The 16,672-nt window shown below is 45.6% G+C and overlaps 1 protein-coding gene across 1 annotated transcript in view; it reads right to left on the bottom strand.

Annotated features, from left to right (window-relative positions):
* Positions 1 to 16,672, bottom strand: part of wb (wing blister) — a 76,926-nt gene that overhangs the window by 12,209 nt on the left and 48,045 nt on the right. Inside the window, exons 18-19 of the mRNA XM_066299887.1 lie at positions 573 to 679; positions 333 to 513 (exon numbers count right to left, since the gene is read on the bottom strand). Coding sequence (XP_066155984.1) covers positions 333 to 513; positions 573 to 679 — 288 coding nt within the window. The remainder of the gene's footprint in view (positions 1 to 332; positions 514 to 572; positions 680 to 16,672) is intronic.

The following is a 16,672-nucleotide window of genomic DNA, read 5'->3' as shown; positions in this document are numbered from 1 at the left end:
CGGGAGTCTTTCGTTCTTCCACTTGCGCAATTTCTCAATCGATCGCAACGAGCGATCCTCGCCTTAACAAGATCATTAGATGTCTTTGCACAAGTTGCAGAAACTGATGATATTTCCTGCTCGCCGTGAACCTACTCCGACAATCAATAAAACGATATTCTACCGTTGCCTGGAGTCGGCAGCTTAAAGAGATTGTGAAATATTTAATAACATCATCTTTACGAGCCTGCCCGGCCATTCGGTTATCGAATCGATTAATTTATTATTGATACCTAAAGCGATGCCTCTTAAGCACAACTTATCATTTGATTAGAAATAAAGAGGTTCCCGACCTATGCATCCGGTTTCCACAGTTCCATAGAAGTTCGACAGGCATTGATCGCAGTTCTGGCCGGTCACCCCCGGCTTGCAGTTGCACTGTCCAGTTTCCTGGTCGCAGAAGCTGTCCGTGGCGCCGTACTCGTTGCAGTGGCACTTGATGCAGTCTTTCTTCAGCGTTTTCCAATACCCGGCCTTTGCGGGAAAATCGAAATTAATGAAATTTTCGTCCATGGGAAATGACGATGACTTGCCTTGCAGACGTCGCATGTACGTCCCTCGTGGTGTGTCTTGCAGATGCAGTTGCCGTTTACTGGGTCACAAGACGAATATTTTGAGCCGTGGGGATCACAGTTGCACGCTGCAAGAATTTAATTTGACGTAAACGTGATGTATTGGACGTTATTTGAAATTGCTAAATTGTGACCCAAATTAGGTAATAAATCAGGCCCTAGGGGATTTTCGCTGGTCGGGATTTTACATTTTCTGAATCCTAACGGATTCTGCAAATTGCGAAACCATTAATTCGTTTTCGTTAGTGCACTCCTGGCCACCTGTAGATCAAAACTAGATCTCCTCACATAACCGATAATTACAGTGTGGGATTAAGAACGAAACGCCAGACTTAATTTGCGTAAATATAGCTCTAGCGCGATTCGCAGGGATGAGACGCCAAATTGAAATTCCTCGTTAATTACTCAATCAAAGAATTATTTATAGACAAATCATCGTTGAAAGTCATAATGCGACAACGAAGATCTTGACGGGGCCGATTCGCCAGCGTTCGCGCGCCGAAACTCTACCGAACACCTTCACGTCGCGAATCCTGCAATTTGCGCCACTGCGTCCGCTACCGACTTCCGGGGTCTCGTTCAGCGCCCTCTACTCCCCGGACGTTACGGCCGTCTTTGTTTGATGCACGCGAGCACGTGAGAGCAGAATGGCGTTGACAATTCCTGCCACCCTGCGCGCGAGGGAGACGAGGCGGGAGTTTCGGTACAGTAGTCGGGTATACGGAAATCATTGGCTAAAACTGAAAACCGCCGAATTTCTCCCACTTAAGGTAGGTGCGAACGTAATGCATTTTTAATCAAGTGAAAGTCTGTTACGAAATTAACGAAACGCGGCTTAAGTCAGTTTAAACTTTTAACACGCGAAACCTTAGTGTCGGCAGTAAAACGCACGAAGTGTGCCAGCTCCAAGTTACGGTTCTAAATTTTATTCCTCCTTAAACCCACACGTGTAATCGTGAAGAATTCCCAATAGAAAAAATCGCTTTTTCGTCCTTTCTCGTCTAATCTTATCAATTGGGATCATCTACGAGGATCACAAACACACTAATCTTAAATCTATTTTCAGCCTGTCTAGGTTCATTCATATATGGTGATTCTTGGGCTTATGTGTGTTCCACGTTGTGGGCGTCGACGGCTGTTTATTTTGAAAATTAATCCTTTTTGATTTTTCCCCGAGTTCGATTCGATTAGCTTTGACGTGCGTGCAACAAACAGAACAGCTCTATCGCTATATTTGGGAGTACTCGCATCGTACTCAGCCTCACTCGTGTAACTGTAAATTCTACCAATTTATAGCCCACAATGCAGCCAATACGTACGTAATAAATTATAAGAATGGTTTTTTTTACATTTGTGATGGTTTAATTTACGACATCTTAATGAACGAGAACACTGAGTAAGAGGCAAATTTTAAATGGAAGACATAAATCTGCTCGTACGAGAACTGCGATTTATTTATTGACGCTGAAATCGGAGTTTTGCGATGTGCAGAAAATTAAAAAAGAAAAAAAATCGTGACTGACCATTTTTCTGTTTACTCAAATACAAGAAGGCTCTTCACAGTTTTCTGCGAATGCGGCCAAGATAATAAGAACCAGATTTGCGTGAGTATAACGAACAGTTGTACGAGCCCATTGCACGCGTACATGCATGACAAGTTCTAATTTTACGGTAGCCAGATTTAAGGGAGACGTAACGCGCGTAGTAAATATATCTGCGACAGTATAAAATCAGGAATATCGTTGTCAAAGTCTACGATGATGTTAAGACGTAGTGAACCAAGTCTCGACGTCGTCATCGAGCAAGTTAAAACCCCAAGCTGCGCCCCTGCGCATCTTACATCTGTCCCCTCCCAGATGTCGCTATGCGTTAGGTTCGCTAGAAACGGTTCAAATTCCTCCTCTTTTGTGCTTTGGCTAAAAACGAAATTGCGGGGCACTCAAGTTACAAATGTGCATCGGAGGTGATTCTTGGGTGCCGGAATTCCCCACAATTACCTTGCCGGTGCAATTGGGGGTGCCGTCACGTCCCATTCGGGACAAAGGCAATAATAGGGACACGGGATAATCTGCCCATTGGCCGTCAGGCCTGGCGAAATGGGTCATCCCTCGGGTGAAATGCGCTCCGACTGAGAGCACGCCTATGTCTGCTGACCATCAGCGTCCAGAACTTAAGGGCTGGGGGAAGCTGGGCATTATCATTATCTTCTTTCCCATCACGATTGTCACCCATCAGTTGAGGGCGGATCGATACATCGCCAATTCGCAATACTCTTCGTCGGATCGCGATCGTTCAATCCTATATTTCTCCAACTAAGTCTTGGTCACAGTTACGTGTTACAAGTCGGTTAATAAACCGTGTTAACGTTTAAAGGGTCGTCCTGATTCCACGACTTTCGGGAGATCCCACGTGTTTACCATTGCTAAGCAGGTATCTAGTCCGTCCTGGACTCTCGTAACTAGAAGTGCAACGTTGGTGCTTTGGCAAGTGCTGCAAGTAGTGCTCGCGTGTAAGCGCTCTCGTACAATAATTCGCGGGTGGTACCTCCAACCTCCAAGGGAGGAACCCCTGCACATCGCTCAACAGATGAATTCGGGCTGCGGCGATCGAATGGTGAAATTGCGCACACCTCCGCGTTTACCGCAATTCGTGATTTCTTACGAATTTTGCAACTGAATCACAAATGCGCATTCTTTGCGTTGTGCCGGAACGAGTGCGCGTGCCGATTCGACAAACAACGGCCGGGAATGTTTTTTTTTTTTTTCCTTTTACGATAAACCGCTATAGGAAATCGATATTCTGTAATTCATATGGGTCAGTGCAAGGCGCTGCTGTCCAACGAGCAGTTTGCACAGCCGAAGGGTCTTGACCTCCCGCAAAACTTCCCGCCGACGCACCAATACGTCGCGACGAATCGAAACGGGAAAATCAACGCTGCCTGTCAAAATTCGCGATTGCTACCGCCGCGCGGCGGCCCCAAATTCGACGTCGGGCGGCTACTCCGAGTCGCGCGTCCATCTTTGTTTCTCGTACGAGCGAGTCCGAGGGACAAAGTGGGACAGCGACGTCGCGCCGATCCCGACGATCTGGGATGGGAACGGTGTCCTTTTTACGGGATTGGAGCGGTGGCGAGTCGAACACAAACCCGCATTAGGTCTAATATGATCTTTCCACCCACCGAGCGCGACGTTTTCGGTCCGTCACGATGATCGATACCGAACAAATTGGCCAGGAACGCGTTATCGAATTATTAAAAAAAATTATTCTTCGCATGATCGCCCGCCCTGCCCTACATATGGAGCCGAGAACAAAAAGGCCCCTAATTATCGACGGCATCCATGTTTAATCTCCTCTCGATCCGATCCGACCATTATCAGATGGTCATTAACATTTAATTTTGGATGCGAGCGGTTAGCGGGTGGTAATAAACAATAATCCTATTGAATATTTTTAAACTTTCGTTCGGTGACTCATCAGAATGTAATACAACAAATCTGATCTAAAGTATTTCAACTGCCGAGCAGTGCGATTTTTCAGCATTCAAGTAAGGTCATTACAAGCCGACGTGATGGCTTAAAGAAATATTACTTGAGCCTCCCGACACTGCCATATATTACTTTGAAATCCCACATATCTCCGCTTTTAAATAACACATACACGTAAGAATGTCTTTGCCACATGAAGATATCCGCGGAATACTTGATGTTCGGGTTCTTTTTTAAAAAATAAGTAATATCCAAAAGTGGCCTAAACGACTTTCAGCTAATAAATTTAACTTGCTTGCCATTTGCTGAAGAGTTATGACAAATGGCGGCAATAACAAGGATAAATGGACGATGAGACGTCGAAATTAGTTTTAAAGGCGGCGAATTGAAAGAATCGTGGAAGACACGTGCGGTCATGTGTGGAGATTCACGATTTCGAGAAAAAACCACGGCGAAGGGGGAGAGCGAAAACAAGGAAGAGAGTCTGCGGTCTTAAAATAAGACCGCCGGTTTCCGTGTTGCCAGAATTTATGATATGATATAAACACCGGGAAAATAGACTTGGAACTAGGTGCAAAAGGTGCCCGGACATTTTGGCCAGTTCCTGGATGGTGGATATTAACATGTCGGTTTGCGTGCGAGCCGCACGGCGACAAATGAAACGGAAAACGCACCAGGTGGACGAAAGCTCGGGCCATTTGTCACGGGTCCGCGTTGCCAAAAACGTAACGTGCAATCGCAATCTCGCGTTTCCGCGTTGAGATTGTGGATCCTCACGGGTGTAAAAATGACAGAGTAATTGTCATTTCATCCGAGGGGGAACGGAAATGGATTTTGCTCAGCTCCCGCCGCGGAACGTGCACGTGGCAGGTAGCTGCCGTCGCTCCTCCGTGGACTACAATAATTATCTAACGGAACCACAATGTTATTAAAATAATTATTATAAAACGACACAAATAGATGCGAGTTTAGCTTACGCGGGCATTTTGCAGCGATCGTAAAAGTAAATTAATTCCCGTCTCACGTACCAAACGTCGATATTTCGTATTTTAGTACTTTATTACCAAGGCGTTAATGGCCCCGATGCCAGTCTAATTAGCACCGATGTTAACTCCTTCGACCTGCGCGGATTTGAATAAAGATGGAAATTGTTTTTTAAATAACAAAACGGCCGTTCCGTGGCCGCGCAGGCGTCTCTCTCGCTCTCGAGCGCGAGAGAGAATCGCCCGAAAAGAGAGTTTTAGGTTTGAGGAGTTCTCTTTGGTGGTTTCGAGGAAGTGCCGCCGATAATGCAAATTTAATCGGAAAATTGCTTGGTAAACGAACGGCCGAACGCGCATCTTCGCGGATGAAGGCGGGTTGGATCCTCTCCGGTCGCACCGAACAGAAAATTGCGTATTGCCACCACTGCGCTCGTCGCCAGTCGCGCTCCGATTCGGTCCCAACTACCCCGGATCATATAGCCGTCTGTACTCCGATCTCGTAGGCCATCTTTGCCCAACGCCAGCGCTTCTAAGAAAACAAAAGAGCGTCAATTCGGCCCGTCATCAGGCACATCTCGGATGCACGTGCGGCGGGCGAAAGTGCGAAAGTCGCCGGTCAAAACTTGAGGAGTAACAAATATATTTCGGGCGTTTCGTCAGTTCGATTACGTCTGCGACATCTAATTCGATTAATCCGAGCCTCGGATTTCCATTAACTAATTGAGGTTAACCGAGAAAGTCCCGTTCAAAACAATAAACTAATTGGACAAGTAACGGACGTCGAGATCGATTCTGGAATTGTTATTATGGAAAATTAAGAGATTGTAATAAGCGCCAAAACAAATAACGCGATGCCCGATTGAATATTTAAGCGACATCCCACTATTTATTACGACTATGAATATCAATGAAATTCCTATGTCAATACCTCGTATATTATGCTCACGTTAGTTAGCTGACAGGTAATATGACACATAATTGGAAGCGGTGCGCAGATGAAAACCATTTGCAGATAGAATTCAACGTCACGTGCGCCCGAGGCAACTCATTATGCCTATTTTTTCCTGCTCATTGCGATGTGTTAAGGATGCGCCCCGAGGCGTCGGGAAATCTTCAGAAAGTCAAACAAAAATTCGTTTAATAAATTTTTTGGTTTCGCCTCAAAACGTCGCCGTCGAAAGCGGCATACGACGAGAAAGGAATCTACACCTTTAATAACCCGTAAAAGACACCAACCATCCCAGCAATGTGTGCAAGAAAACACTCAGTAATTTACTCCTCGACTATAATTTAAAACAAGAGGCTCAGGAGAGGCCACAAGTAACACATACAACTAACTGTTCTAACGATTTTTACCGCAGAACGGACAATCTGTCCAATAACCCCCGTGGGGATTTGAATGCCTGCACGTCATTATGTTTGACCAAATATCTTCGATTACGATCCCGTCGACGGATTTTCGTGGGTGTGATCTAGTGTGATGACCAAGAAGAATCAGGAATGCATCGGCTAATTGCTTGTATAACAAACTCTCTATACGATCACAGAATGCGATATAATGGACACTAAATATATGTTTATATAAGGGTTTATATAACCTCCTAAATCATCGGCGAGAGGCAGTAGTTGCGGCCGGCGTTAGAAGGCAGTTAGTTATCTTGTCCACTCTGCTGAACCTGAACCAAAAGCAAATAATAAAAAGTCGTGGGAGCGTTAAATCACTGGGGCCGATTAAGAAAATAAGGTGATGACACGAGTGCCCATATATTACCGAGGCGAAGTAGTTCGCGATCGCTTCCTCCATATGTAAACAGCGTGGCACGACCCGCTATCGGCAAACTTCCTCTTCTATAGGGTGATGAAATTGCACGAGAAGGACGAGAGAAGCAACTTCCATTCCTTTGAAAAAGCCTCGGAAACTAACCGTCACGTCGGCTATTACCTTACGAATTTGTCTTTCGGACCGCGAGACTCGACAAGCATTACACTCTCTATCTATTTTTATCTATAGAAATTTCTCTTAGCAGAATTTCTATATAATAACGAATTTCGGCCCAGTGTCCCCAGAGCGACAACGACAGCCCGTCATTGCCCGGACTAACAGGCGTTAGTCCGGGCGCTCTGCGCTTACGGACGTGCAGAGCGCGAGGCTGTAAGATCGGCTATGATTGGTTAATTCGATTTCGAGTGAGGTTCTGCGCAGACGAGGCAGGCACCCGTCATTTGGTAGAGCACTGTAGAGATGGCTTTGCGCAGTTTTTGATCGATTTTAATCTCCATTCAAAGTTCCCAACCAGTGTCTCTCTGATCCGATTACGTGATTTTTTGGGGGTAAATTTTTTGGAAATGGCGGAATCGCGGGAAAACAATCGGTCGGATTCGGGCTTCGACGAGAAAACGTTTCATATACGGAGTGTGGAGTTTCGTCACGTCTCAGTATTGAAATTCGGTGAAACTAGGCCCCGTGAAGCGACGAATTTTTGTCATTTCTGCCGCTGGTCGTCGTAAATGGTTGACAAGACTCCGAACCGAGGAATATGGCGCGCTAGGGAAACAACTTTCGTAAATTCGACCGATGGTCAAGAGCGCGATTTTAAACAATACAATAGGGGTCGAAAACTTAATAGTTAGCAAAAACATGTTAAAATTGGCAAGTAAAACCTGTCACAAAGTTAAAATTTTAATAAAATGTATTTGACAGATGCCGATTGTTTGACGGGTAACGAAAAAAAGTTAAAATTATCAACAAAAACATTGCTGCAGGCAATTTAAAGCTTAATTAAAACTAATAATACCACTCAAACGATGGAAGGAACCTGAAGCGGCGACGCCGTGCTGAACCCTGAGAACCCGACCCTTCGAAGGGTCGCCTAAGTCAACTTGGCGGGCATAAGACATTGAATCTGCAGTCAACAGGTATCGGACATAAAAACTGTTGCAAAATGCGTATTCAGTTTATGCGAAATACTTAGGGAGATGTCCGGATGAAATAAGCACTACGCGACGTTGCCGATTCTCAAAAGATGTTTTTTTTTTGCTTTCCGGGGAAATGATTTTTTTGCCCAAAATAATGTAGATGGGAGACAGTTTAAACGATTGAAAAATAGTTTACGGAATTGTGGAAGTGTAGGCTGCAACACTGCAATTTAAATGAAGACAACGAATCGAAGGACTAAATGTGATTGGAGAAGTTTTAGAAGATCCAAACATGTCGCTTGTTTTTGAAAATAACGATGGACCCACTTACATAGTCGAAAATGAATTAAAGTGGGCATTTTTTGGAGCTTCAGCCGACCGATTTTCGCTTAAAATCAGCCAGTTGCGTCGGTTTTTGACAGAACGGCACGCCGCTGGAATCAAATCGAAGAAGTGCCTTAAGAACATTTTTGTTTCGCTTCAGTATCGTCCCGAACAGAAGAGCTACGAGGAATATTCGAAAATGGCGGAAATTTGAAGAGCTCCCTCTAGCGCAGTGGACCGCAACGACGTGGAAATGCGGTTTTCGCCATTAATTTTCTCTCCAAAAACGAGCCCTTGAAATGAGTGCTTGTTGTCTCCAATCTGGCCGGGGAATGGGATTTTGCCACCAAAACACTCCAAATCCGGCCGCTCTCCACGTTGCCAATTAAAAAAAACAGAACCTTCGTTCATGTCCGACTTGCGAGGGACCCTGTATAGTTCGAATAAATTTTCAAAACATTACTTGGCACAGACCTACGCTGCGACATACCGCCAGCATTGTGAAATACGTTGCAGCAGTTTGACAGGTTTGACGGAAGGGCACGAGTACGAGCGGGCAACCCTGTCGAATGCCGTCAAACGTCAAGTATTATCGCAGTCACGTGCTGGACCCGTTCAATTGGAATTTTTCAAACGATCCAGATTGCGCCTACCTACGATATGGCAAATTAATGGCCTTAATGTTGACCCTATTTTTAAGTCACTTATCCCCGCGTGCTGGAGGCATCTCCAGACGCAATTATGCCGGAGAGCTTGTCGAAAATAGCCGATTTTTCAAAATAAGTCCGTCTAGCTGTCACGAGGGGCTAAATATATATTCCATACATAATGAGCAGTTAGCGACTTCCACATCCAGGAACGACAAGAAAGGTCTGCATGGAAACGTGCAAAATTGCGAAAAATCACGATGAATTCGCGTTTGTTTGTTTGTCGCGTTTTGCACATGTTCACGGTCCGATTTGCCCCGGTCATTCATCAATATAAATCAGACAGGAGGGGAAAAAATCCAAAACCATTTACGACGACATGCAGACATAATAAATGGTTTAAGTTCGAAATTTTTAGCGCTTACGCAGAAGCAGCTACGGCGAAGCAATGGAGCGACGAAATTTGCGGATAAGTAGAGAGTAAAATTGACCGTAAACGGTCACCAAACGAAGCAGACGACCGAAGAGGTGTCCGCAAGTGGTACGAACGGGTGGAAAAGCGCACTTTCAAATTTTCAATGGTCGAATTTGGTAGTGGTCCATCGCCGGAAAGAGACGCATTCGCGAAACATCGCCCATCGATCTCGTAGATCGCCCATGCCGCAGTTCCTCGTTTTCGAAATAGAACAGATCGACGGTCTACGACTTCAACCGCTCGAAAGCGCACTTGCTGGTACCAAGGCCGTACCACGAAGAACGTGCCATCACTTTTAGGAGAGCTGCACCACTATGGAATACCTAAAATGAAGTATGAAACGTGAACACCTGCGCCCTCCGCGTTTTGGTAGCTCCTGTGGAGTTGGGCGCGGCATCGTTTTTTCGCTAGTAAACGGGCAATTTCAATATTCCCCAAAGCCGGCGGCGTCGTTGATTTTTGGGAGAGAGAGAGAGAGAGAGAGAGGGGCGCGTGCAGTGACCAAATTTACAAAAACAGATTAATAGCCGGAGGAGGAACGTACAGGGTGGCCCGCGGCCAACCATGTCCCTCGGAGGGCCAACTCGGAATGAGTCGATCCAACTCGGTCCGTCTCGGCCCAAAAGCTGACAGCAGCCGAGATACGGGGCGTCAAAGAAAAAACGAACCACCTTTTCTTTAACGCGTCTCCGCTACTTCGAACCAATATTAATCGACGAACAATCCACCGAGTTCCGCATTCGGGGGAGTCCCGAGATGGCAAATTCAAATTCGTCGACGATTCCGGGGCGTCTCCTAGGGGGCGCCGCGGGCCAGGACCCGTTTGGACTGCCCAAAAATTGTTTGTGCCACGCCGTATGTCGTTTGGGACTGGGCGAGTCCCCTCTCTCCCGCATTTCGCGATAAAACAGAGAGTGCCCCATGGAAGTGGCCGGTTACCGAGAAAATGGCGCTCAAATGGAAATTTATTCTCTGCTAATTTTTGAATTGTCGCTGCCGCTTTACGTTTTGGCGAACGCGCCGCGCAAGAAGCTCATCGCCAGGTTAGTTCGGTAGCTGGGAACCGCAACGGGACCCTTGGCACCTTCAAATGGACGGCGCTTAACACTGAATAAATATCAAATAATGTGCGCAAAGTGCTTGCCGAACGGTCGGGCGCGAGCCCCAGCGATGGCGCGGCAGTAGCGATCATAATCGACAAATTTGGATTTGTCACCTCAAGGAATTCCCAAATGGAGGATTGAAGGGAATTAGCTCTGAGCAGTGGAGACGTAGCGAAGAAGATGCGATTCATTTTTCCATCTTCGGCACCCCGCATCTCGGTTACTGTCAACCTTTGGACTACGGCAAGTTTAGTTAAATGGACTTGCGCGGAACGGGCCTGTCCACCCTTCCAGGGGTGTCACCGACTTACCGGACACCCAGTGCAGGCAATCAGATTTAAGCACTGATTGACTTTTTTCGGCTCAATTCCATCCGTTCTGTGACTATCCGGCCCCTGACTATCCGCCCCCTGACTATCCCCGCCCCCTGACTATCCCTGCTCCCTGACTATCCCTGGCCCCTGACTATCCGGCCCCTGATTGTCCCCGGCCGCCATCGGCACGACAATTTATCAGCCCATTTCGCACTCGTTGTGCCTACTTCTACGCAAACGCAAAAAATTCCAAAATTAAATTGTTTTTCGCTGAAAATAAATCTTCCGTTCGGTTATAATAAATAGTCTTAAATCAATTGTTTGGCAATAAGCGTGTGTGGGTTTTAGCGGAGGTATTACCATTCAATAAAATTGGCCATTAGCATAATACTGGTACAGTGACGGGTGGTAGGGTTTTCCCTTAAAAATTCCCATCACACAACGAACTGTTCTTCTGCTTCGCGTCCGCGATCTTCACGAGCACACAGAAGTCGCTTGTCAAACTGTAGTTGCTTCATCATCCACCAATATTATACTCGAATCGGATGGGTAATTTGTAATGTGGTTTTTACATATGAGATCTTAAGGCGGGATTCACCGGTTTGGCGTCGGGTTACATCTGATAAAAATATACGAGAAGCAGTAGCGGACGTCCCACCAATGGAAGAAAGCGAACATTTCACGGACACTTCACATTTATCATTGTCTCGGGTGAATTGTAATTGACAAGAGAGAAGGATTGTTGTTTAGATATTGTTTGTTATTTTTACGGTGAATGATGGCGATTAATTAAAACCCCCTCATCAAACGTTTTCCCTAGAACACACATGAACATTCTTCCCACAGTGTACACAAGCCGATAAGTTACAAACAACGAAAGGAAAGTATCAATGAATCTTCCTTCGCGGTCGTGCGAAACGAGTTAGAGATTATACCTACATGAGGCGAATTGGATATTGCGCTCCTCAGAAAAGGCCTCCAAATGCCGCACTCAACAGCTACACGCGAAAATCAAATTCCTATAAACAACGTTTCGGTAATATTATTTATTGATTTTGGGCGCAAATTCGCCTGGACTAACGCCGCTCGCGCGGCGCCAACGATCTATCCATAACCGACTGGACTAATGCGCCTGAGCCGAAGCGTGTGCGCCACAGATCGAAAGCTAAGTCGCGATTGGTCAACTTGAATTCTGGTAAATAGTTCTTGGTTACAAATCAGTTCCGTAGACTATGTATACAACTGCAGATGCCGCGTCTTATATTACGCAAGTGGACAATTAGCGTTTCCCCACGTTTCCGTGTCTCGGCCTGGGCTTCTTCGACAAAATTAACTTTTAAAAGTTCAGGTTAGTTCAGGTTAGTAACTAACTAACTAACCTGAACTAACCTGAACTAACCTGAACTAACTGAAACAATACTTGCCTGGAACGTTAGGTTTAATAGGAACCTTAGTGGCGCCTGGCGATGATATAATGATTTGTGCCTGAACGTGACCTAAAATCGTGTTAATAATGGGATGATTGAACCATACTATCGACCGAAAAACTCAGTTAAAGCGTTTAGTCGCACCTTGGCTCGGAGATGGCGAAGGAGCCACCCACGTGGGACACCTCCTTCTGCAGCTGGACGTTGGGCACTCCCGGCAGTAAGTGTAACATTTGGTGGGAACGTAGGTGGGTGGGACATAGTACCCTGGATAGACGCCATAATCTGGCACTCCCTGGTTGAAATCTATCACCGGATATCCGATTTGATCGTGGTACTGCCGGGCGTACCTCCGGCACCTGGCCCTGCGCCCCTCACCGAACTTCGCCGCAGGGGCGATTCTGGTGGCGTTTCTGCCGCGGATTTTAATGCGTCGCACCGTCAGGACGTTGGTCCTCAACTGTTCACTACACGCATCACTAATCACTAGCACTAAGACGATCGACGTCAGTTGTATCCTCATAGCGTTACGTCATGTGGCGACCAATTTCATCGTAGTGCCCTTCGAATTTAGACCAGTTCTTTGAGCAGGTTCAGAGCGGACATTACGAACAATGAAAGTTCATAAATTAGAGAGAGAAAAGACATCCGGTTGTTAATAAAATATGAAAAATCTGCGGGCTTCGTTTAACGTCCAGATAATTATAGAGATTATATGAATAAATATAGGTGTACACGGCCCTAATTGCTCGGTCGGAAAAAGAGCAAAAAAAGGGCTTTGAGTAAACAGCAGCCGAGTCATTTAGCAACATGCCAGGAAAGAATTTTAAAGCCGAGGCTCCGCCACTTTTGTGCGGGGAAATGGGTTTATTTTTTTAAAGTTGGTCATAGAACGTCATTAATCAGCTAATTGTTAATTGGTCGCGAATGGGCACAATGCAAGAAATCAATTTCAACGGAGGCCCGAGGGCACGAGACAAGTCGCACGTCGGCGACGGTCGAGATTCGCGCATTAGAGAAACACCCAAAATATTATATCTCACGAGACAAATGCAGCAGGTACGTCACCTTCGGGACATCGTCAGGGACCCTTCGGAGCTGTAAGAGGATCCGGAAAAGAGCTTTAAAACGGGCATCTGCTCTCGTCTCAGAGAATGCGAACGACAACGTGAAATATAAAAACGATCTCGAAACTTCGACAAAAGCAACGGTCAAGCTGGCCGACGAGATCCGTCCAGCTGAGCCCGAACCTAACGGAAAAGGCCAGTTCGTCGCGAACGCCACGAGATCCTCTCTTTCGGGGTAAAATCTGTGACTGTGGCAACGTCGCAGTTGGAGACAAGCGGCGGCTGGCACATTTCGACACATTTACGGTAATGACGTCGGATAAAAAGAAAAAAAAACGATGCCACGTTGCCACTTGCGTGCAGGACGATTTTCAAAAAATCTCAAAAATCTCGCAATAAATCAGCGAGTTTTTGGGGGTTCACAGGGCCCTTCTGGAACCACCAAACGAATTCTTGAAATATCGAAATATTCCTCGAAATGCGAAAGTGACAACACCTAAAGCTGGCAAAGCTGCAGGCAAAGCTCGTTAAAAACCAGCAAATGTTCAACGAAATGAAGGGCGTGATAACAGGAAGTTGCAGGACCTGATGGAATGAGCGCAGGAAGAAACCGGAAAATGAGATGGGAAAGATCAGAAAACTTAGGAAAAGCGTTAAAGTATCTGAATAAGTCTGGAGAAACGTCGAAAAATGTGGAAAAAAATGTGGAAAATTGGGAAAAAATTACGTTGCGGAGAGTGAAAGTTTTAAAAAATGTGAAAAAAAATGTGGAAAATTGGGAAGAAATTACGTTGCGGGGAGTGAAAGTTTTAAAAAATGTGAAAAAAATGTGGAAAATTGGGAAAAAATTACGTTGCGGAGAGTGAAAGTTTTAAAAAATGTGAAAATTGCCATGGCAACGCGAGAAAATAAATTTTAGAAATTGGAAAACATCTAAAGGAACCGGGGAAAAATGGTTTGGTGTAACTTGAGAGATCTAAGAAATGAACTTTGAAATTTTTGGAAAATTTTTATTAACTGTGGAAGTAACAGTCCTTCAAGAACCTCAAAAACCTCAAAATAAACCTTAAAAAACCATTAAAATCCTTAATCTAAACGCCTGAAAGAACACACTTTGAGGAGAACCTTTCGGTAACAGAAGACAATGGATGATTTTGGGGACATTTGGGGACAAAATCGACATCAAAAATTGCTCTTAATAAGTTAATAATCGACATTAATAACCCAAAATTTCAAAAAAGAACTTGCATAAACGAAAAATCGAAATTTCCACGAGGGAAAAAACCAAGGACACATCGTAACTCAATGATGAACTGATGATTAACGTCCTTCTTGGAGAACTTCTCATACTCTAGGTTAAAGTATTAATAAACGGTTACCCTCCCATGACAAACATTCTACACAAACACACGTAATTAGCAATAATGGAACTTTATCGCCGACGAATACTCACTCATTCATCACCAATCGACCAACTGGGAAAAAATTCTTATCTTTGTGGGTTAAGCAATACTACACATCGAAAATGCACAAATAAATTTAGGCCGAGCTAGACCGCAAACGGAATACGTGCACGGCTTGGTATAATTTGAAGCTCCGAAACTAATAACTGCACGAGTGCGGCAAAACCGTACGTCGCGTCGGCGTTCCAAGTCAAAGCGGTGAAACTCGCGTAACACCTATGCGAGTGAGGCAACGTCCGCGCCGTTCGGCAAAAGCGAAGGGAGTTGCCATTGGCGGCAGCGCTTCCGGAGAAACGCGAAGCCCCCCGATCCTACTAAATGTGACAGGCGAGCCGTCAACTCCCCCAGACCGCTACGAGCGAGAGTTGCTCTTTTGTTTTTCGACGTCCACGATGACCGACAATCCAATTGCAAACTTAGTCAGCAATTGCTAATGTTTTAAAACAAACAATTTTAATGATTGTTGTGACGTATCTTCAAAGTGGATTTTTACTACGTTTGAATGTTGTTGCGATAATTTAGGAGTCACGATTTTTCATAACGAGGCACCGATTTAATTGGTTTTAATCCGGCACTGCCACATCTTTCAGTTTCGCTTATAGGCCTTCGTTATACTTAATTAATACCTAAAAAATCCGGAGAAATAACGAGCGATGCGCGCAAGGGCCAATACAATGCAACATGCTTAATTAGCTAATGATGAATGCTCTGGATGGAGCGAAATGGATTTTCTTTTATCTTGGAATTGCGTAATAAGCTGTGTATTATGTAGTGGAAAATCGCCATAGTGAACTAATACGAACACGCCCTAGTTGCCTCGGCATCCGATCGCTCTGTCTGGCCATAACGGAATTTCACGGTTATTAAGGAAGTTTGCCACAAAGTTACATAAATATTATATTATTAGCAACAATTTTCCTTGGGGGATTCTGCAGCGTCCATTTTCCCGCGGCCGATGCCGACGCGACCGTGGGCGGCATTCGGAGGACCCAACGAAATCGATATGGCACGGCGGGCAGAGAGACCAGGGTAGCGGGACTGATGAAATAGCGATGGGTGGTGCGTGAACGTCAATTGGAATGAAGGTTCCATTATGTGACCGAACGTGTGACGGCTTGTCCCGAACGCCTCGGGAAAGGAAATGTCGCCGGACCTTCAGGAGGGCGGCCGCACGTGTCCGAAATCCGCGATGTGTCCCGTTCTACCTGGGCCCCACGTTTCTGACCATACTTTCTTTTCTGTATCTGCAATTTCGAGTTGGAGCTCACGGCAAGCATTCCAGCTGAACTACCCCTCACTGGACGCTGCTCGCAACAGCTGTGACGTAGTGAGACCGACTACCGTGGACTCGGACGTTTGTGGTGCGAGGAACTTCGCCTTTGGAGACCGTTCTATTGCGTTCTTGTCGCATTCGGGGCACCAATGAAATTGGAAAAATGTCGTTCTTAATTTTTTTCGATTTTCCATTTCGAACTAGAGCGCAAAGTGGCGCTCGAAGTTGTCCCCCGATCTAGGCCGATGGCAGTACAGGGCGTCTCCGTACCATCGAGCCAAACTTCACGAGGCGGTCGTACCGGCGAAATGCCACCGAAAATTTGAAAATTTCGAGAAACTCTGTCCCCCCTGAGGGAATTTCATTTTTTTGTTTCTTGGGGACTTGCGCTTCGCGGTCTAAATGCCCCAACATCTTCCTTCGTATTGCCGCTATTGAAGTACCGCCATTTTTCCTCTTGAATTCCCTTTTTTTAAACAACAACTGCGTGCAAAGTTGCACTTCGCTGCCGTTTCGAAGTCCGGAAAGTAAGACTTTTTAATCGTTTTTTTTTTTCGTTAATTTTCCAACCGTCCGTTGGTCCA

This window comes from Euwallacea fornicatus, chromosome 35 (genome assembly GCF_040115645.1).
Source record: "Euwallacea fornicatus isolate EFF26 chromosome 35, ASM4011564v1, whole genome shotgun sequence".
NCBI classification, from domain to species: domain Eukaryota; kingdom Metazoa; phylum Arthropoda; class Insecta; order Coleoptera; family Curculionidae; genus Euwallacea; species Euwallacea fornicatus.
Note: the sequence above shows the minus strand (reverse complement) of the source record. Positions and strands in the feature narration are given on the sequence as shown.